This window comes from Sander vitreus, chromosome 5 (assembly GCF_031162955.1).
Source record: "Sander vitreus isolate 19-12246 chromosome 5, sanVit1, whole genome shotgun sequence".
Classification (NCBI taxonomy): domain Eukaryota; kingdom Metazoa; phylum Chordata; class Actinopteri; order Perciformes; family Percidae; genus Sander; species Sander vitreus.
Window position 1 is genome coordinate 23,170,197 of NC_135859.1, and position 23,651 is coordinate 23,193,847.

General features: G+C 39.8%; 1 protein-coding gene across 1 annotated transcript; it reads left to right on the forward strand.

Moving 5' to 3' along the window:
• The first annotated feature begins 11,745 nt into the window (after window positions 1-11,745).
• Window positions 11,746-23,549, forward strand: LOC144518404 (LHFPL tetraspan subfamily member 2a protein-like). Its single transcript, XM_078251076.1, has 3 exons — window positions 11,746-11,882; window positions 19,301-20,019; window positions 21,918-23,549. The coding sequence occupies exons 2-3, from the start codon at window positions 19,608-19,610 to the stop codon at window positions 22,172-22,174; spliced, it is 669 nt and encodes a 222-aa protein (XP_078107202.1). The 5' UTR covers window positions 11,746-11,882; window positions 19,301-19,607; the 3' UTR covers window positions 22,175-23,549.
• The last annotated feature ends 102 nt before the right edge of the window (window positions 23,550-23,651 follow it).

Here is a 23,651-nt window from a genome sequence, read left to right on the forward strand (position 1 = left end):
CTCTTCTTCCCAGTTTCAGTTAGAGCAATAAGCACTTGGTAACAGCAAACCCCTCTTTTGGCCTGAAGAGTGCAGATTGTTGTTCCTAACCAGCTTTATACTCCTGGGTGAATATAGGAGGATTTCATTTCGGTGCCAAATTCATAACTGCCACGTGTCTGTTTGGACATTGTGCAAGTCTGGCTCACAGATCAATGAAGATGGCATGGGCAGCAGTTGGTTCAGATGGGGACATGCGGTCATTATATAAAAGAGAGATCTGCCAGTTACATGCCAGTTACATTAATATCGCTAGTTTAAACATGAACATACTCCCAAACCATTTGTTCTTTGCTGGCAAATTGTGGGCCACAGTCACAAAAAAGGGTTAGTTTAAAAGACCAGTAATCTTTGAGTTTGCAAAGTAGTTTCCTGCAAATGAGCTTAAATGGTAAAATCTTCATTCATTGTTATTGGTTACACAGCCTGATTATATCAAACCAAATCATTCAGCTGGTTATCTTCTTCTTGTGACCCTGAAATGACTTTACAACAAGTCTCCTCACAGTTGGAACTGTCTGCAAAGGCCTGTAGAGATTGGCGTGTATTATGCACATCTGTCCAATTCAAGTCTTATCAGTCTTGAAACACAAGATGGATAAGACTGGCAATGATTCCAACTCAAGCCCCAGTGCAATGTGATGTGACAGCTTCTATGTGGTTTCATATGATGATCTCACAACAGAAGGGAAAGATTTGGGGTTTGTGTATTTTAACCTTTGGCCATGCAAAGAAGCTATAATAAACTTTATAAAACGGGTAGCTCAAATCAAGCAATTTGATTGGCTGATAACCGTGGTTATAATAACAACATATCACAGCTTTGACGTCTAATTCCTTTGCAAATTCAGTATCACTCAGTATCAAATCGTTCCCTTCTGAGAAAAAAAAGACTAACGAACCGACACAAAGTAGCATAAAAAATGTGGAACGTTTGTGTTGGGCCGAACAAAATGCCTTAGCTGTGATGAAATCACAAAATATCACGGCCTAAAATTAGCTATTGCTTTTTGAAAATGGTCATCAAGTATGGCAATAAAATTACTGATGTAGAGTTGCAACAATTAGGTGAATAAACAATTAGCTGATTGACATTAAAATGTATTTTTTTGATAAGTTAATTGTTTAAGTCATTTTCAAGCAAAAATGCCAAAAATGAGATAGTTCCAGCTTCTCCGTTGTGAGAATCTACTGTTTTTACTTGTCCTACACTATATTAAATTCAATGTACTGTTGATAGGATACAAGAAGACATTTAGTTACATCCCTTTGGCCCAAAGATGTTGCGATGGTCATTTTAAACTTTTTTTGTCTTTTAGACAAGGCGATTAATTAAGAAAATAATCAACAAGTGAATTGATAATGGAAATACTCGTTAGTTACAGCTCTTAACAGATATGTTTTTAAAATTTCAGTCCAGCTTTTCCCAGAACCAGAGCCCCTCTGGACCATTTGTCTTGTATGACAGAAACCAGTATCAGGGTTTGATACGTTTTGAAAAAAACTGGAAAAGTTATGGAATTTGAAAAATGCAAATTCTAGGCCTGGAAAGGTTTTGGAAACATAAAAAGACCCAGAAAGTTTCGGAAAAGTCATGGAATTTTTTTTTTTTTTTTTAACACAGCATAATAATATGTGATTAATAAATGTATTTCACGTAATCTTAACCTCAACGTTCTATTCGGGGTACAATATTACGAATCCCACTATGAAGCACATAAATTGTCATTCATTTTATTATTAAAACTCTGAGGGTAAACTTTAACACAGATTTCTATTCTTATTGTATAATGTCAACTGACTTTTTCAGGAATACATAGTCATGGAAATTTGCCAAAAAGTCATGGAAAAGTCTTGAAAAAGTCATGGAAAAGTATTGGTTAAAATGCGTATGAACCCTGCAGTATTACTCAGGATTTTTTTTAAAACTGCTGCATATGGATCATTGCTTTTATCCAGGTTAAATACTAACACCTCCTGTCCTGCCCACAGTCTTTACAGCTGCCCTTATTTTTTCCATACACATTAAAACAGACACATATTAACACATGTACAAATACACACACACACACACACACACACACACACACACACACACACACACACACACACACACACACACACACACACACACACACACACACACACATAGATACGGGCTATTGACCTTCAGTAGAGTGCTGCTGTTTTCTGTCAGCTCTGGGTCTATCCGGTTTCAGAATGTTACAGATAGGCCTCACTAAGGTGTTTATCAACAGAGTCTGAGTTCAGAAGAACGCCTCAAATCTGTAGTTCACCATAGGATTTAATCTGCTTGTATTGAAGTTGCACAGATCATGTTACCCTCTGCTGATGCAATGGTGCTGTGTGTCACCGGTCACCGGTATAGTTGATACAAGTAGGCTAAAGGGAAAAATGCTTTAGTTTTCGATATACCCCTACCCGAAGTATGCCCAACAATGCTTTACATATCCTCTTAAGTCTCCCACATTAGAAATGGATTCTTGTATAAAAATATTTTACTGCAAAAGTGGTTAAACGATCAGATATTTTGAAATAAATAATAAAACGATCAAAATAAAGCCAGGCTGAAATTGGACATAATACAGCTGAACTCAAGTAATTTAATGATGCAAATTCTGATTGATCCCACGCTTGGTGTTACAGTGGGCAGGGAGTTCATCTACATGTCCGAAAAAACAGAATATGCCCCTCAGTCTACAAAATATAGCTTTAATGAAGAGAGCCGGAACAAGATGATTTCACCAACCTTAAAGCTGCTATCATGTTTCCTCTTTTTTCCAGGCTTTGTGCAAACTAAGTTAACTGTCCCCTGGCTGTAGCTTCATATGAGAGTGATATCAATCTTTGCATCAAACTCTCAGCAAGAACATTTATAAGCGTATTTCCCAAATTGTCCAACTATTCCTTTAAGCCAAATACAAAATGTTTATGGTTAGACTATGTTCCACATCTGGATAAAAAAGGCTCTCAGACAAACAAGAGAAATATTATGAGAAGAAAGACTGGGAGTCTGTCACATTTGGCATGTAGACATTTACCAAACAGAGCAGCCAAAAAGAAAAAAAGTTAATAAAAACGGTTCACCACTCTAGTGGGAAGGTGATGACTGTATCTTGCGTACTAAATAAATGCATACAGAAGAAATACTTTCTCCAAACAGGCAACTAAGATGTTTTTGCACTGGCTATATTTAGAGAGGAGACGTCTGTTTATTATAAGGCATACTCGTTTAACTTGCAGAGACAGCCCAGCAGCACCAAAAGGAACCTTCTGAGGAACCTTCTTCTTTCTCACCCTCAGGCACGACTGTTTAAGTGTGGTACATATTGTTTTTTTTATTGAGCGTTTTGTTTACATGTTTGCGAGTGTGTGCATGTTATGTGTAAGAGCAGAAATAGCTCTAACAGGCAACTGCCTTTTAATGTGTCAAGTGACACTGAAGTGCTGAGTCAGGCAGCACATGGTGGAAGACACCCCCAAATTCCAAGTGCACACTGAACCACAAGCCTGTTGTGAAAAGAGCTTCAGAATGCACCAAAGTGAACACTGCCCACATTACACGCAATGAGGGGACCCAAAGAATCTTGGAATGATACATTTTTTGGGGATTACTTTCCTCCAGTGATCACCTTCTTTTGGACATAAAAAATTAGATCTTTGTGTCTTTTTGTTTTTCCACATCTTCTTCGTTGACTTCCTCCTTCTCTTGTACTATTTTAGAGTTATTACATGTGCGACCATGTGAGGTTGCAACATAGATTTAGTTCTATGAATTCTATGTACATGGTTTATATCAACCATATCCCATTTCTTCTGAGTTATTCCAGTTAGAGTATCAGGAGTTGACCAGCAGCTGTACTGAGAGGCAATTTCTTTTTGCAGCCACAACTATTCTCGCAGGCTGAAGCTGAAGTCTGATTTGGAGGAGGAGGAACTCTTAACAGTGGGCCGGAATGTGTGAAGGGGTGAGGTTTGGGAGTGAGGCTGGCTGGGAAAAAGACCAGATTTGAGGCATGAGATTCTGTGGGTGCACAAAATTGCAAGTTTGCAAGCCCGGTTCTTTCTGTGGGGGGGGGGACACATTTGTTGGGTGAATGACCTGGGCTGACACTGATAAAGTTGGGGTTAACTATTAACTCCTAATGAACAGATAAAGTGTTTGACTTGTCACATGCTCCTTTGGTCAGGTGGCAACAGAAGTAGAACAGAGAAAAGTTGTTGTAGCACCCCAAATTGTTATTCTTGAAATGGGATTATGTTTCACATTGAAAACTGCATTGCAAGTTATTGTAATGTTGCTGTATGTTGATTATTGATGAGCATACCCAAGTCTGCAATTATGTCATTGCACGTCATTGCATGAGTTTTGTGTGTGTACAGTTTGTGAGTGCAGTGAACCCTGAACCAGAAAATTTAAATTATATGTATCAGAGCATATAAAGCCAGCACCAACCCACTTCTTTTATTCCTATATAACCTTTACACATGTTCTGTTTTGTGTGTTGCTTCACTCTCTCCTCTCCCTGTTTTGGAGGGACTCCCTGCCACTGCAGCCCCCTGTTTACCTCCACCCCTTCCTCTGGTCCAATCACAGCTCAAGCTAAAGAAGACATTTTTGCTGAAACTGTCCATTCTTTGTGGATTTGTAGGCCACAGAAAGACAGAGAGACACTGAGTGAGTGAGTGAGTGAGTGAGTGAGTGACTGAGCGACTGAGTGAGTGAGTGAGAGAAAGAGAGGGAGAGCACTCCAAATAAACTCGCTGTAGTCTTTGTTGGCATGTTTCTTATCTTTCTTATGTTTCATTAAGGCACTGGTGGTAAGAAATAGCATTTTGTTGCAATCCACTCATCATGACCTACTTCTTAGGTAGTAATAGTTTTAAATTTAAATAAAAAGAAGGTAGTAAACATGATTCAATGTAATACTACTTTCAGACACAAGAGGGCACAATAATGCACTTTCTTCAGTTAATGCAGTGGCAGTTCTCTCTTATGTACAGAGAAACATAAATCAGATGCTTTCATACAGGAACCAAGAGGTCACTGAATGGTTTGGTCAGTATTACAAAGATATGAATGATGTGTTAAGGCCTTTGCTGTCACCAGATCTCAATCCAGTTGAAATTGAGGTGAGGTGTTGAGGTGTGTGCTCTCCACCCCCATCAACAAAACTCCAAACGAGAGAACATGTTTCAGAAGAACAGTTTTACAAAATGGAGGGTTCGATGCAGAGAAGAGTTTGGGCAGAAGTGCAAGCACTAGAAAGCTGCGAAGGTCAATCTGGGACCACCGTTGTTTCCAATTGCTCTTTAGGGACAAAATGAAGTTTAAGTTGGCTTTTGCCTCTTAGGTGCCTGCATTTGTGCACAAAGTATATAAAAAATGTCAATTCTCCACATTTAAATGCAAATTGTTGATTCAATGTTGAATGTTTTCAGCACATCAGGAATTGTGCAGAACACACAGATTCATTTGTTGGATACAGCTAGAGTAGATTACACAGGTTAACATACAGTACATATTGTGACACATAAAGTTAAGAGAGGGATGGTTTGATTGACTTGTAGTTCACTGTAACAAAGTAGCGGCACAGCTTTTCATTACTTTCTTCTTTTCATTACCTCTTGGTGAGAAGCCATGTAGTACTCTGTAGACGGTTTACAGTAACTAATCTTTTAACTGCTCCTTCTAATTTCACAGTAAAGTTTCACAGCATGACTTCACAGTGAACTGGACAGCTACTCCAATCAGTGCAAGATAATATATCACAAAATCCTGGACTTTTGGCTAGATCATTGATCACAAAACAATGCCCTCTATACATTTGTATGTACGTTTTCATCACAGCTGTATGATTACGAAAAGCATTCTTTAGGAATGACACTCTTTAAATATCATACTGACTTAGCTGGTGTGTGTTGTTTCTCTTTTGTTTGTTAGCAACCACAGAGAGTGTTGTCCAAACTCGAGTCATGAAGTCACCTGCATCCAAGAGTTTTGTCTACTTTGGCAAAACAAGCAGCAGTGTAACACTGTTGATGCTAGTTAGAGTTAGGTTTGAATCTTTAATGTGATTTTAGGAATGAGTCAGGAGATGCTGCTGCGCTCTAGATCATTGCTTATGTCTGGAGGTTGATTAATTTGTTGAGATTAGTAGAAGAGGGTTTGTCAGATGAATACAATTTGGATAAGCAAAGAGTCAAAATGTTTGTAAAGCACGTGGTGAGCCACACGTAGTCTTCAAAATCACCATATAAGATCATCTCTTTAGGTATTTGCGTGCACACTTATGAGTCAGACACAGATTGAATAACCCCGCTGTTTTTGTTTATTAGATTAAATTAAATACAACTTAAGTATCCATCATGGTGAAATTGTGTCACAGCAGAGACGTCAGAGCATTTTCTGTTTTATAAAGTCTTTATTTGCTTGGCTTGTCCCAGCAGGGTCTGTTTGCTCTGGTATGTCCTTGCTGGGTTTTTGTTTTTGTGGTACAAAGTCTTATGTCACCTTTATGTCATACTTTATTTGTGTCTTATGTGTGTCCCGCTGTGACCTCATTTCCAAAATCAAACTGTATTCTGCTGGGAAATCCCCCCCAAAACAAAAATGGAAATGATGGATTCTCCTTTTTTCTAAATGCCAGTCTGTGACCACACTGCTGCCTACTGTATGTTTATGTTTACCTCACTGGACTGAGGCATTTTAACTCCTAATTAACTGGATTCTTTCTTCAAGGACTATGCGGTATGTGTGTGTGTGTGTGTGTGTGTGTGTGTGTGTGTGTGTGTGTGTGTGTGTGTGTGTGTGTGTGTGTGTGTGTCAACAATATGAGCTCAAAGTATTTTAAAAGAAACAAATAATGTTCCATTTAAGTTTGCAAAAAAATAAAAATGAATCTTTTTGTCATTATTTAATATTCAAGATCTTCATTTCATTTCAAGGCAAAGCTTCACCTCGTGTAGAGGCCTTGAATCAAGTGATAGACAATTGTGAGGGAACCAAACCAACATTTAAAAAGAATCCTGCAATCATATTTTTTTTAATTGGATCTCCTGGGAATTGTTGTCCTTCTCCTTTATACCAGTAGTTTCCAACCTTTTTGTCTTCTGACCCCTTACTGTAAAATAAAGGTCCATTTATGAAGCTTGGTCACAGGTATCAGAGATCCAAAAGCTATAGCATTCCGACCAAAGAGTTTTGAAATGGTGTCATGTGAATAATTAGTTGATGTGCAAAGAGGTAAAAAAGTTAAAACTACCAACACTGACCAATACTTCACAAAAAAAAAACTAAAATCCCAAACAAATATTTTTATTATTTTCCTATCACATTAAACATCTTGTGACCCCTCAGATTTACCCCAGGTTGGGAACTGTTGCTGTTTGTTATGTTTCTTATGTCAAAGTTGTTTTTGCATCTGCTAAAGTTTGTATGTGTGACGCAATCATTAATAAGTATCTATGGTTTGTTTCTAAATTATGTTCTGAAAACTCATAAACCTTTTCTTTGAATTTATATGAAACAGCACCCCTTACATCTTAAAAATTCTGGCATGATTTATCTATTGGTAGTTTCAGAATCAGTACAGGTATATATATATATATAAGCAGGTGCTTAGAATATATTTTAACATAACAAGTTCAGATTTTACCCTATAGTTTTAAAGGTGAGTCAGATGTCAGGTAAGTCCTATATCCTCATCTGCAGTATGTGGGCCATATTAAGTGACGCTGCTTCTTCATTTTTCTTTCTTCGTTTAGTTTTAACTCTTGGAACTGCTACATGATTTAATCCAGACTTATAGACAAAACAGGAATAGTTTAAACATTATTCCAAAACACACCAGAAGCCATTTCTTTTTTCTATAATTCCATCCATAAGTACATATTTAAAGCCCTACTGCAATTACAGTAACACAATTATACCAGCACTTATTTTCACACACATATCTGTGCACTCATGCACCAGGAATGGCATCATGGCATAATCCCACAGCCACTAACCGTCAAACCCAATCATCTCTCCCAGTGTCTGCATTTCTCATGGAGTTGCCCTGCAACTATAAGAACATCTTCCTGCCCCTGAGACCGGAGCGCTGTGGTGACCACACTTATCTATTTACAGACTTTTCTGCCTCCCACAGTGTTCTCACCAGGACGACACACAGACAGATCTGGTGTGGAAAGAGGAAGTCCTGAAGGCAGGGCCAACCAAATGAGGCTCGGCTGCTGTGGAGAAGCAAGGCACCATGTGAGCGAGGAGACAAACTGTAGGGTATGAAGTTTGAGGCTGTGAAGAATGTCAGGAGGGCGGCGTGAAGAGCTGCACTCAACAAACTCCCACTGCAGCATCCCAGAGAGGAAATGAGAGCTGGTGTTAACAGGCTGGGAAGAGGAGTTGCTGTGTGTGTGTGTGTGTGTGTGTGTGTGTGTGTGTGTGTGTGTGTGTGTGTGTGTGTGTGTGTGTGTGTGTGTGTGTGTGTGTATTAGAGCTTTGTATATGGCTTGTACAAAATAACAAAAACAGCATGCAGCGATAATGCAGTAAACACCAATGTGGTGAAACCCACAATGCTTGAGTTATACAGTCACAAACACTGCAAAATATTGGGGGGGGCCTAAAAACGTCATGATGACAAGTAGACCCTTATGAATTTTGACACCTTTTGGGATCTGTGCTTACCATAATTTCTGATAGTCTAAACAAAAGCTGCACTGGATGAGTTTCACCAAACGTACATTACATGAGTTTAATTGAATGAGAAGGAAAAAGACGTCCAAATAATCACATAATGAGCTGACTGAAGTGATTTTAGTGCTTAACTAGAGTTACTGCCTTGCAGTTGTATGCCTTTGCCAACCAGTGAAGTTGCAGTTTACATCCATGTCTGTCCAGACACATATAATATATGTAGTGAGGACTTTGAAGCAATTTCATAAAAGGTATTAAGTGTAGTTTTTGGGCGAAAAATGGATGCTTCACACACATCTTCAACCCGGCAGCACAGAAGATCTATACAATCACCACAGTTTCAACGTGGGCACCCAAGATTAGGATCACCAATTCAGTAACCGACCAAATGTCTCCCATTCTATTCCTGAGTTATGGCGTTGAATAATGTCCAGAATAAACGATTTCTGCAATACATTATGATGTCACAGTGAAGTTGAAATTTGATCTTTTGGATAAAAAATATCATCACTTCATCATATTAAGTGACGCTGCTTCTTCATGTTTACTTTTTACTCTTGGAACTGCTACATGAGTTAATCCAGATTCATAGACAAAACAGGAATAGTTTAAACATTATTCCAAAACACACCAGAAGCCAGTGCAGAGACCTGAGAAAAGCCAACTGTTTCCATCCTGCATATAATGAAAGCATGAACGTATGTTATTTCCAAACCTGTCTGTAAAGCATACCTCTGTTACTTTCTATGTTGAGACTCAAGTGACTCTAAACAGCATCTATATGGACTTCATTCAGCAATGTATCACCTTCACCATTTAACATTACTTACAAGCCACACAAATCCTTCAAAACATGCTGTAGGGGCCCAGTGTCATTCACTGTTTCCCAGTGTTTTCAGTGTATATGCCCTCCCTAAAAAGTGTATATGCTCCCAGTGGGACAGTCAGTCCCTGAGTTGTCACAGTTCCACAGACCACACTGTAATAAGTGTGGTTCATGTCTCTGGCTCAGCTTCCTGTGTGAGAAGAAAGGAAGGAACAGACAGTTTCTTTTCTATAGGAGGAGACACAGTATGCACAGGGAAGCTTATCTGAAATCTTTTCTGGAGCCTCCCATGAAGAAACCATGGTTGAAAATGAAATGGTTCTCTTATTACTTAGTGCTGAATGCCTGGTGAAACAACACAGAGCTGGAGACACTGCTGTCTATACCAGTGGTCCCAGGGGTCCTTGAGGGGGTCCCAGGGGGTCCTCAGCAAAAGGACCACAGTTGAAAATTAGCCGGCTGACTAACCCTGGCACATTTACAGAAATGTTGATTAATGTGCTTTGTCCTTTATAAATAAAAAAAAAGTGGAATCATGTATTATTACTATAATTCCATCCATAAGTAGCACAATGACAGAATGTATGACTATTTAGGTTTATAAGTTTTATGCACATTCTGTAATAAAACATCTTAAAGCAAAAGGGGGATGAAAATGTGGTCCGTGGTCTAATTTGCGGGTCCTTAACGTGAAAAAATGTGGGAACCACTGGTCTATATGATTCCACAAACAAATATGTAGTAAATAAACAACTACAACCGGTAGCCGGTAAGCTTAGCGTAGCATAAAGAGTGGAAACAGGGATAACGGCTAGCCTGGTTCTGTCCAAAGGTAGTCTCCCTTTGCCAGACCCTCCTTCAAAGCGCGCTGAAGGAGGGTTTGGCTACTCCAAATAGCATTCGGGGATGGGAGGAAAACATGCTCTGGTTTATTGGCATTTCTTTATACCAATCAGAATCGTCATGGGCGGTGCTAAACTCCGCACAGAGCCGCTGCAAAATAGTCATGCGAGAGAAAACTCAGATTGGACAGATATTCTAGCTAGCTGTCTCAATTTACCATGCAGAGATCTGAGGAGCAGTCAACAATAGTCCTCATTAATCCACCGAATTTAAAATTCCAACACAAAGAAAGCGGAAGGAAACGGAAAATAGGCTACACGCATCCAGCGGTATTTCCTGCTGTAAGGGAGCAATCCCAGAAGTTGAACGTCAAGGATATAGTCTAGTCCAAAGGTAACAAAATCCACCTACCAGCACCTTCAAAGAAAAAACATGTTATATATTCTTTCTTTAATTTGTACAAAGCCAAAGTGTAAAAGTGGCATGTTGTGGTTTTACAGGGTGTTTTTGCAAGAAAGCAGATGGATGTATTTCCTAAAATGTAAAACTATTCTTTTAATGAAAAGTCCAAGTAAAAAACAATGCGAGTCAGGTGTAGGTCTTCCAGGTATCTGAATGCTGACCATTATGACAAAAACATAGCTGAGATCCTTTCAGTCCTTTTAATACATAAGTATAATAATTTAATATGCAAGGCAACCAGCCTCAGTATTGTTCTGAGATTTTATCAGGTCACTCACAACTTTATATTTGAAGGTTTTTGCTTTCAAGACTCAAACAAAGTCTTTAGGAAGTCAAGTCCTGTCCAAGTCTTAAGTCCTATTCTTTGTGACTTAAGTCTAACTGGTCTAACTCCAGTCCAAGTGTCAATAATCAACACCTGAAAAAAACCAGTTGGTACAATACAGGGAAATATTGACTCAATTTGTAGCAGAAAAGGGGGTTTATTGCAATGCAATCAAAGATATATTCCAAATGATAGTTCACTATCTCTGAGTGTATCCTACTTGTGCCCGATGAGAAAATGCATTGATTCTCTGTCTATTGGGGGGGGGGAAAGGAAAAACCCGTACAAAGAAAAAGCTGAAAAGAAAGCGTGAATAAATCAGTGTGTACGCGTTTATTGGAGGAGTTTATGGGAAGCGAATTTACGGATTCCAGAAACTCGCCATCATCTTTCACATCATCTCTGCAACTTTTCTTCTGCTTCTTCTTTCTCTCTGACAAACGGAGTGGGGGAAGGGAAAAGGGGGAGGGAGGAGGGAAGAGGAGAAAGGTCGACGTCAGATGATAGTGGGCTGGCTTTATGTGAGTGGAGAATAACGTCCTGAAGAAAGGAGACTCAAGTGAATGAGCGTTGGGGCTGCACCGGGAAGAGAACCAGCGTTTCAAAACAAAGGACAGGGACAGCTTCTTCACGTTTGCGCCTGCAAAATCTCTCCACGTTGACTTCCCGTGAGTAGAAGATAATGCGAGAACAAAACATAATGTAGCTGTTTTAGGCACTTATTCCACACATCTCCTCTTTGGCTGGCAGATATGACTCATGTTGCTGAAAGTGTCATTAATGAAACGGTTGTTCCTGGATTGAGTTTTACACACACACGCACACTGCACAAAATCTTACTTCTTAGTTCCTCAAACTGTCAGTAAAACTCCTTAAATCTATTTTCTCAGAATCAAGCTTTTAATTGCAATTGTTTATTCCCAGCTGTTATTAAGGAGTTGGAGTTTGCATGCTTCACTGACTCTGAAATGGCCACCTGAAGACAATTTGAATGGTATTTAAACGTTTTTTTGGAGGGATGTGGATTGGGAGAAAGTGAGATATCTACAGTTGCAACTTTTTGTTCAGGTGCAACATCTGGTAGCAGTTGGATATGTGATGACTGTGATGAGAGAATGCACCTCCATGAGAAGCCTAACTACTTATTACACAGCACTTTTAAAAAAAATTGTTTTTATTGTTTTAATTTCTTAATCCGTCTTTCACACATGTCCATGCAGCAGCCCTTTGCGCTCAATTTTTTTCTTTCCACCACAAGCCCATGTCCTTGAAGTGTAGGGAGGGGAGCCACCCATGGAGCGGTCTGCCTGATACACACTGCACTGAGAGGGGAAGTGATGCTACATCATAAACTAAACAAAACCAGGAAAATGTTCAGTGTTTATTCTAGCTGAGTTCAAGGACAAACTAAAGTGAAATGATGGTAGGAGGGAATTACTACTGTCATTCAGAAAGCACTCAAAAACGTTTACACTGTTACAAATCAGCTTTTTAATATCCAACAAATTCCAGGATTTATTTTATGGTAAAAGTGTGCTTTTATTGACTTTAGTGTGATTGCCCTAACCTGCCTTCTTTTCCTAGAATGAGTTTTGACAACCCTCAGCCGACAAGTGCAAACTTGTTACGTGTCACTGGATGGAGTAATGTGATGGTAGCAAAAGGAGATATTTTTCAGTAGCGAAAAAACAAGCTGTGCTTCTTAGTAAATGGAGAAAAACTGTCTTGTGGCTATATGTCAAATTGATTTATTGAGGTTTATACCAGACAGTAGATAAATGGGTAACTCTGCCTCTTCTGCATAGCATAGCATTGACAAAATGTATCACAAAGTTTTCATATTGTAGGGTAATTAATGGAAACCAGTAGCTGCCTGGAAGGTCGATATCTAAAAACTGTTATAATTTAAGAAGTAATATGAAGTATAAACAACTATTAGTTATTAGTAAACATGCAAAAAAACACCTATGTGGTCCAAACATCACTGTAATAGGAACTGGAGTTCTTAAGAACAAAGTTTGTGGTACATCCATCATCTTTGTAGAAACAGAGAGCAGAAGAAATGAGGAGGGGGTAGAGTAAGGCCATGTCATTCCTGTCTTTGTGTAAGTAAAATGTGAGAGTCACTGATGGACTTTGTGTGTCAGAAACTGTGGGGCCACTATAGAGTTGGCGCAGGGAGTGAGGGGCCGGGGTGTTGCACAGATTGAAAAGGTTAGGGGCCACAGCGGCCTGTCTTTGAGAATGAGGGAGTGCATTCTGGGCCAACGGTGGCACGTCTTTGAGAGCTGAAGAGTGAGTGAGGGGGCCGGTGTCGGCACGTCTTTGGCAGCCTTTGTTTGGGTTGAGTGGCACCAGATGAAGTGGGCTGATTTTATTCAGGCTTTCTGGCACATACACTCACAAAAACATGCGCACAAACGGGCTTGGCTGATACTTTCCTTTTGGGAAGTCATGCGTTTTAATGCAATTATAACCTGGACGAGTGAGCAAAGGCTGGCACCTTTTCACAGTTTATGGGTGTGTATTTGTTTTTTGTTTGTTCGTCAGTAAAGTGGGCTGTATTGTTTCAGTACACTGTTGGAGGGCTTCTCCCTGTTGACTTGTTGTTTACATTTCTATGGCCTCTTATTGTCATCGAAACCTCAGGCCCCTGGTTGTATTTGAAAGCTAGAACTGCTGGCATGTCTTCATTCTTTATACACAGTCGGGGAACAACATTTAAAGACTTCTTACAGCTTGAATTGTTTTACAGTGTTTAATCTGGGTCTGTAAAATAAATCTAAACTAACTCTGGAGCACTAAACATGCTTTTGATGGCTGCCTTCACTCACTGGCTGAAGTCATGAGACACAAGTTGTGGTAAATGCCTATCCATGGGAAACATTTTCTCCTCTTGCAACTCTTTCATTCACTGTTTATGGAGGGCTACCAAAGCAGTGGCTCACATGGTTATGGTTAGCAAGAAAGAGCTCTTGAAGAGAGCAGCTCGGGTTGTTTCATAATATCTGGGAGGATTGAGAAAGCTTCATGTAAACCAAAGAAGCTGAACTCATCTTTGTGTCTCTTGGTGCTTTGTATATTTGGCATGACTTATTGTTTCCTCTGTTTGTAGCATGCTGTGAAAGCAGGTGGCTGTTAAGGCTACAGATTTAGGTGTGGCAATCAAAGGCAGCCATAATGTACAACTCATTAGTTTTGTGTGCAAATTCTCTCATTTTAGTTTTAAAGGTTTTGCTCAAAGGTTTGGCATTTCAAATCTGATAGTAGTCACGGTTTGGGTTTCACAAGTTCCCAAATCTGCCTGTCAGACTGCTGGTGGCAAAGAAGAGCTGGGTGTTGTTCAGTAGATATAAATGAGAATTTAAGGGGCATCGCTGAAGGGCATGGGTGTCTCTATTCTGGCTATGTTACAGCTTGCCTGCTGTTCTTGCATCATCCCCAACAGAACAGAAACTTGATGAAGACTGAGAGTGACGCCTTAGTTGAAAATGAATAAGCAATTGATTGAGAAAGTTTAGGGTGTGATATTTCCTAGATATATGGGAGATGTATGCTCAGTATTCAAGCTACATTGCTTCATTCTACCTCACTTCACCTGGAGCTCAACTGCATTCTTTTATGAACGAGGGATATGTTTGGTCCTGCCCAACCCTGACTGGGATCATACTAGTTTCACATCTCTTGTTTTTATTTTTTTTATTTTCCTGATTCTTGGAAATACAGAGGGGGGGTTATTCCCTCATCAGTGGTCTGTGATTCCCTCACTGTCCACATCTTGTTTGAGTAGCTGTGTGTAGCCCTGAAGATGGCGAAGCAGCCTCTTATGTGGTTTTGGTCAGAGGGCCTTCCTCCTGGCTGGTCCAGATGCATGACCAGGCGCAGCAGCTTAGGGAACAGATTGCCTTGGTTTGAGGTTTCTGGTTCAGGATCTGTGTGTTAAGACAAAATGAGCTAATGGAGTCCTCCCAGCCCAGATCAACTGGGGGGTCATCTGATCTGGGTGGGTGATCCAACAGCTCAAATACGCTTTCCTAAACAGGGACAAGCTCATGCCCATTATAGAGAAACAAAAGTGTTTCCATCATCTTTCACAATTGTATTTATGTAAATAGATGCAAACTCTGAGGGCTCTGTCTAACCTCTTTATAGAACAGTCTGGTTCAACTGTGATGTGCTTTAGATCTCTTAACCACCCGCCTTCAGTCCTCATTCACTTTCACTCTCTAAAGCAGACTACAGTGGCCAGCACTCATTACCTCAGCATTTTGGCATGCTACCAGAGCCTTTGCTGATATCTCAGACTAATTACTGTAGATTTACTACTCAGCGGGCTCCTTTTAACTAACGGCCAACTGACTGACCCACATATGCCTCATATCCACTGCTTCCTCTGGGGCGTTGAAAGGGCTCGGCTCAAACTGATGTTACGCTTCATTAGTAGAATTTTTTTATTGAGCATTCAAGCTGCTTGGCCAACAGGTTTTCACAGCCAAACATGTAGTCCACATGGCTGGCTGTTGGCCTGTGGGTTGTATTTTATTTGTAAATTCCATGAGAGAAAGTTTGTCTCATAGCAGCATGGAGACTGTTCATGTTGGCTTGCTGAATGAAGGATTGGAAAACTGTGTAAGTTGGCTTCAGGCCTTTACTACATGCATATAATCCTGTGTGGCAGGCTTGGTTTCTGTCAGGACAGGGCAGCGGTGTGGGAATGAGCAGGTCCAGATCAGATGCAGAACCACATTACTGCTTTCATCTTGTAGCATATCTACTGTATCATCAGTCAAACTCAGCATCGTGGAGAAGTCATGAAAGAAGCATAAGACTCCATGATCTATCAGTGTTGGTTGTGATGATGCATATCTATGATGGTGACTCCACAAGCACACGCAGAGCTGCAGTAACAAAGATCTGACAGTTTGAAGATAGATATCTATCAAAAGCAACTGGGAGGCTGAGACCTCTCACCTACAGTGCCTTGATCGCCTGGTTATGAATAAGTTATAATTCTGTGTCTGATGTGCCGTGAAGTGTAAATGGCTCCTCCCTCATCGCTCACATAAACACGCAGAAAATCTTGACCTTCTCAAGGAAGTGTTGTTAAAGTACTTTCCCAGAAGTCTATTCAACAACCAGCAAACAAGCGGAAAGTATTCATAATTTTCAGGATGTAGTGACCTTTCTGCTTGCTAAATGACACATTAAAACATGTATGCATGCAACCAAACACATGCAAATCACTAGATGTGCAGATTAGAATATCAAATGCAAATGATTGGAGCATTAATAATCTAGTGCTAAAGACATATTAGGTGTTTTTCATTATCAGCCAATATGTAGCATTTCAACAGTACTGATACTCCTTTTCGTATCAAATAAAGATGTTAAAAGAGGTCATTGTGTGTGTTAGAATCATTAATGTACATGTATATGTACATTACATACTTCCTCAAAATGCTGTGCTCCTTACCCCACTATAAAAAGTCCCTTCAAGTTTTCACCTCCCTTTGAGTGCAGTCCTTAGTGAGACTACAGAGAACCATGATGAGGTATGAATGAAGAGATTTCCTGTAAGAACTGGGGGAGATCACACAAGGTGCCTGCTGATTGCCTCGACAAGGCATGTTTAGGCTCCATCCCTGTAGTTTAAAGAGGCAGAGCTGCTAATTTGAGGGCTTTGTAGTCTCAACAGACAGCACCATGCCTGGCCTGGATGGACTATAATCAGCTGTAAACAGAGGGCTCCACGGAGAAACCAAAACTGTAGCCTGGATGGCTGAAAATAATAAAGTCATTCAAACAAACATGCACATTTACTGTACACACATACCTTTACACACGTATGTTTATTCAGGATGCACACACTGAAAAAAATACATTTCTTTATTGTCATGGTTGCAATAAATAGCGCTCAAACACTGTCTGTGTGGTGAGTCAGGCTAAGTGAGTGCTGTTGTGTGAAACCATTGTAACAAATGCAGAATGGAAACTGTGATCACAATAAGGAGAGCCATGGTTTTGTGAGGAGGCCAGGAATAAACTCAAGGACTGTGATAGAATAGGGCACACCCCAAACCATTCTGAAATACATAAACACACTTCAAATACTGTACCTGATTATATTGTACTTTTCCTTGTTTCTGTAATTCTCTGGAAGTAGAATAACAAATGAAAACATGTTTCCCTTAGATATTCTTTTCTTATTTTCTGCAGAAACCTGTGTGACGGTCTAAATTGAAAGTAGATAGGTTGACAGATCATCCTCACGATACATGCCCCTGAAATTTTGCTCAAACTAAGTAGATGGAATGAGATGAACTTCACTGGGAATGTTACAGATAAACATCACTTTCAAACTCAAGACAAAGCAAACCTGAGCACAACAAACCTGTCGCAGCTACTGCCAAACTACTTTAAAACAACCATGAATGTCAGACACGACCGAATCCTGCTGAACTGAATTACACCCACATCTTAATTGTTTCAAATCTCTTACCGGCGCTCTTCAGATGTTCCTGTCATGCCTGTGACTTTGTTATTGTGACCCAGTTCAGCTGGTTTCTACTCGACCCCGACCTCAGATGAATCAGTCAGCCTTTTTAGTCGCATGAGATAATGCTCTTTTGTGGCTGAAGTGTTTTTGCCTTGAACTGACTCAGATCGTTTGTTCATTCCCTAAAGATGTAGTGGGATGATTAACCACCCCGAATGGAAGCTGGCGGGGAGGTTATGTATAACCTTAACCATCCTTATTCTCCTCAGGGCGTCAGACTGACTCGTAACTCTTAATGAATGTTTTTGTGCTGAACTTTTCATCACTAACAAAATGACACATTCAGTAAGAATTAGGGTGAGAAAAGTTAAAATATTTTTGTAATTTGTGTGAATAGACCCATTGAACTTCTCACAACCTTTTTTTGGGAGATCACTGACTATACCAGTGAGATCCCCCAAGACAGCAGAGTCGACTATGCTGCGTTTAAACTAGATCCCACATATTTTCCTGTGTGTATCATAATGCTGGATGATGACATCAGAGGGCTTCTGAGAAAACCTCCTTTCTCCCATGAGACCACGGCCGTGCCGAGGCCAGTGTGTTCACAGCAACTTAATCATAACATAGCAACAGTATCACAATCACTTTGATTGGGACCTATACACGCTCCTTATACACACACACACACAGGACTGAGAGCTCTGAAAATGTCATCTGTTACAAGTTACAAGTTATTTGTAATCAGGTTTTGATTTCTGTTGAATAAAGAACAAAGAAATTAAATTTTTATTCAGTCTGTAATTTGAATAGTGAACTGAATGATGGAGTTCCAGTTGATGTCATGTGTGTTCTTAAAGATTATTCTTTTGGGGGCTTTTTCCCTTTTATTATAGTGACAATAGATAGACATGAAAGGGGGCGAGAGATGGGGGATGACACGCAGCAAAAGGCAGCAGGTCAGATTCGAACCCGCTCCGCTGCAGGACTCAGCCAACATGGGGCGAACACTCTTATTGGGTGAGCTAGAGGCTGCCCCATCGTGTGTTCTTGACAGCAGTGAGGATCTGGCATGTTACACTGTGTGTTACTTTAAGAATGCGGCATGCTGCAACAGAGCTCTGCGCTGATCTGTGTTGACAGCTGCTCTGTGGCAAAACACACAAGGCTTCTGTCATTTTGCAGATAAAATTAATCACAGAAAGGCCCAGTAATTGAGTAAAATGTAAAATGACGACGGTATAAACCTGAAGTTTTGTGTGTGTGATTCATCTTGACTGTTCCAACAGACATCTGGATGTGTTGCTCATGCTACACTCGCAGCTGTCTTTTAGTGAATGTGAAGTAGCACTCTGTGGGAAGATCTTGGGTCTGTTTGATGACAATGGAACACATTAGACATCCTGTGGGGCAAACACAAGGGAGCTTGATGATTCATAGTGGATGAGGAAACCGGTCGCCGTTCAGCCTTCTTACACTGAGTCCCTCATTTCTCCCCCTTTTCCCCTCGTACACAGTGTCAGTTACTTCCACGTCATATGTATACAGATTCTGTGTGTCTCTGACCCTCTTGTGTCTCTGTGTCTGTAGGTGTGCTTTTCAGACGGTACCATGGCTGAGGGAAGCTGCTTCGGTGCGTTGTAGCTATTAGGGATGACCAGAGAAGAAGAAGAGGGAAAAGCAAAGAAGAAAGTATCGTGAGAGAAGGTAAAACATCTGCTCAGAGAGGATAAGATCAGAACAGGGAATCTACTGGATCTTTCTCTTTGTAAGGAAAGGAATTTAAACTCTCCAGTATCAGTGCTCTTTCCCTTTAAAGGGCATCAAGGCTTCACATTTTTTATCATTTTATTTTTTATTTTTATTGGTTGTTACCTTCTAAGAAAGAGTTAACACCATGTGCCATGTTATTGTAACATGCCGCTCCATGCTCTGGACACTGCTCAGTATTGTAGTGGCCTTTGCTGAGCTCATTGCCTTCATGAGCCCTGATTGGCTGCTGGGATTCCCCCGGTCGGACTCCAGTGCGAGCGGGGCGGGAGTGGACTCTGGCGAGTACCGGCCGTCTCTTGGCCTCTACAGCCGCTGCCTTCGTGTCGGGGCCCGGGGAGTAGGGGTGAGCTGCGGGCCCTACGCTGGGACGTTTGGAGAAGTGGCCAGTGGCTTCTGGCAGGCTGCCATGTTGTTTCTGGCAGCAGGGGTGTTAGTGCTAGGAGGAGTAGCCTGTATCTCCATCTTCAGCCTGTGTTTCCAGAGCATCCTGAAGAAGAGCATATTCAACATCTGTGGACTGCTCCAGGCTATCGCAGGTGAGATATCTGTCTGTGTTTAACACATCTGACACAGAAAAAGTAGTTCTGTGTCCAGATCTTCCACACAAGCTGTGCTCTCAGGAATCAGTTCCACTCAAGTTAGACTGTATTTTATTTGAGTTTTTGAGAAAAATAAGAAAACACTGGAAGAGAGTGAGAGAGATGACATGTAACAAAGATCCCCAATTTAAATCAAACCCCACATCCCATAGCACAGTAGTGTATCTTAATCATACATAATGTACACTTGACTAAACTTATAAAACTTGAACTCAAAATTCACATGATTTAATTTTCTAGTTTATTTCTTTCTTTCTTTTTTAAATATATGTTAATGTCAGACATTGAATGCATGTCTCTGTCCTAGTAAAGGCTGGTGTATGTATATATATATATATATATATATATATATATATATATATATATATATATATATATATATATATATATATATATATATATATATATATATATATATATACACACACATACACATGTATGTATGTGTATATATGTCTGTGTGTGTGTGTATATATATATATATATATATATATATATATATATATATATATATATATATATATATATATATATATGCAGGTGCTTAGAATATATTTTAACATAACAAGTTCAGATTTTACCCTATAGTTTTAAAGGTGAGTCAGATGTGTGTATATATATATATATATATATATATATATATATATATATATATATATATATATATATATATATATATATATATATATATATATATATATATATATATATATATATATATATATGTGTGTATATATGTGTGTGTGTGTGTGTGTGTGTGTGTATATATATATATGTGTATGTATATATATATGTGTGTGTATATATATATATATATGTGTGTGTGTGTATATATATGTGTGTGTGTGTATGTATGTGTATATATATATATATATATATGTATATATATATATATATATATATATATATATATATATATATGTATATGTGTGTGTGTGTTGTATTTACAGTATATGACCATATCATGTTACTAAACCAAACCAAATGCATGCTAAAATGCTACAGACAAACAAGATGATCTGCTATGATTTCTGCTAAATAGAGGTCTGAAGTAAAAACTGAAAAAATGATCAAATAGTTTGTACCTATTTCTTTTTGTTTGCAAAAATATGTAGTGTTAATCATGAAATGTATATGTATATTGCATGCCCCCCAAAAAACTGAAATATACACATTTATAGGCTATGCTTCCTCTGGGTTCACATGTTTAAAGTTGCCAGTAAAAAAGGAAAGAAATTGGAAGATTCCACAGAATAAGCACTCTCAGGGAAACAGGAAAGTACCATGGGCAAACATAAGAAGCTGAACAGCTCCTCACTTGCTACCAAAGCTAATGGTAATAATCTGGGATCTGTGACGAAGAGTTTGTAGTGGTTACGCGTCCATGCAAGCCTATTGTATGTTTTATAACCATGCCATGGCCTTAAGGGAATTTCTGTGTTGCTATTGAGATTACAAGTTGAAACATCTGCGTTTTCAAGTTGGCAACATCTAGTGGCGTTCCACTGAACTTTTTCCCTAGTTGGAGGTTGGATATTCCAACCAAACCTCTCCAAGTCTTTTTGCATTATTCTATAACAATGAGCTCCTTCAGGTGTGTTTGGCTCGACGGGTCTGTCGAGTAGGTAATCTATCATTATGTGACATCACTGTTGAAGCAGTCAAATGGGGTCTTTGCTTTCATCACAAATCAAATGCTTGTCAGCTGGAAAATACACCTATTCTTCACCTGAGCTGAGTCACCATGTTCCCAGGTGCACTGTGATCTGTCTGTGCTTCTAGCCCCGATGTTTACGTGTACGTGAACCTTGTCTCATTATCTGCTCTCCCTGCAGGCCTGTTGCTGATGGTGGGCCTTATGCTGTACCCTGCCGGTTGGGGTTCAGAGAAGGTGATCAGCTACTGCGGCCCTGAGACCTTGCCCTTTAGACCGGCTCTGTGTTCACTCGGCTGGGCATTCTACGCAGCGATAGGAGGAACTTTGGGATCCTTCCTGTGTGCCGTTTTGTCCGCACAAGCTGAGATTGCCACCTCCAGTGATAAGGTTCAGGAGGAGATTGAAGAGGGGAAGAGTCTGATATGCCTGCTCTGAGCCTTCAAAAACCTTGGGAAACTCCAGGAAATCGTCCTTGGTGTAATTTCTCTGATATGGCCACTTGTAGATCTCAGTGGAGGGAGGACAGACATTGTGTTGAGTGATTTTCTTCATACAAATAATCAGCTGGTTGTTGAGAAGATAGAAGCCTCTGTAACCACTTTCTAAATCGTAAGGCCTAAATGATGATTGATGAAACTGCCAAAAAGGCTACAGCAGCATTACCTGTAGACTTGTCCAATGTTTTTGACCAAGATACTGTTTATTTTTGTAAAAATGATTTCCTTAAACAAACCACTGTACTGAAAAAGCAGATTAGTTAAATAAATTGGTAGTGGATGTGTTGTTAGCGTTATTGTGGACAGGTTAAACACTGCCAGTCAAACAGTGTGTATGTTTTTAACATCATTATAATGTTCCTTTACACGGTTCACCTGCAAACCTCAACAAACCACTGAATACAAGCAGATGTGTCCACTCGAGTTCCGTGTGTGTGTGTGTGTGTGTGTGTGTGTGTGTGTGTGTGTGTGTGTGTGTGTGCGTGCCGCAGACATAAACTGTTGAGGTACTCTAAATGTCCATATGCTCTGATTGTATGGCACAGCAGGACAGTACAACTCTCTAGCTAACTTTACATGTGCCACTTAAGGGATTGTTCACTTTAAAGGGAGTTTCCCCTGTTAGATTGTGTGTGGGTCTCTTGCAGCTTATTAACTGGCAGTGTGTGAACAGAGCAGAAAAGGAACAGAGGCTCGCCATATGTTTCACTGTGACGAACTTTGAGGGGATGTTTGCTCACAGCCAGATAAAGCAGGCTGCACCAGAGCTTTTCATGGGTTACCTGACACACCATAAAGACACAATCTGGCTTTGTAACGATGTCCAAGACACAAACAAGTTGATAAAAATTCAAAAGGAGTTTGTGGAGTCTTTGCTAGATGAAATGGGTAATTAGTGTGACCATGACTAAGAGAGACCTCTTTTTGTTTGGTACTTTTGGAAATGACCTGATTGTCTTTTGCACTTTGTCCTTAATTTCACATTGCTTCAACTTCTGTTCACGTGTTTTCATTTTCCCATCCATGCTTCATTAAGTTGCTGTAAATGTAACATGGGATTGCTTTTTTTCATTTTAGATGAGATGTGCAATAATTCAACTATAGTGTTTTTGCTGTGAGAGTGAGTGGACAGAGGATGAGACATTTCTAAACTGTGCTTAAATTAATATGTTGACTGTCTGCTGTTTTTGTTACATTAACAAAAGAGTAACAGCATCCGTGGCACATTGTATGATACTGCATGTATGAGAGGTTATGTGTTAAGAGAGATTGTCTGTATTTTGTACTCAAATAAACTAGGCCTTCTTTAGTAATTCTATGGGTGATATGTTTGTAAAACCTTTTCTTTCACGAAGTTCCTTTTTTCATGTTTCTTTCCTGGTAAAACCAAACTTCCTGAGGAAACACTGACACCT

Bases quoted from the DNA above. Each gene is read 5' to 3' on its own strand.
- LOC144518404 (XM_078251076.1), top strand. From the start codon at position 19,608: ATGTGCCATGTTATTGTAACATGCCGCTCCATGCTCTGGACACTGCTC. The intron at 20,020-21,917 runs GTGAGATATCTG...CTCTCCCTGCAG, and splicing joins ACTGCTCCAGGCTATCGCAG to GCCTGTTGCTGATGGTGGGC.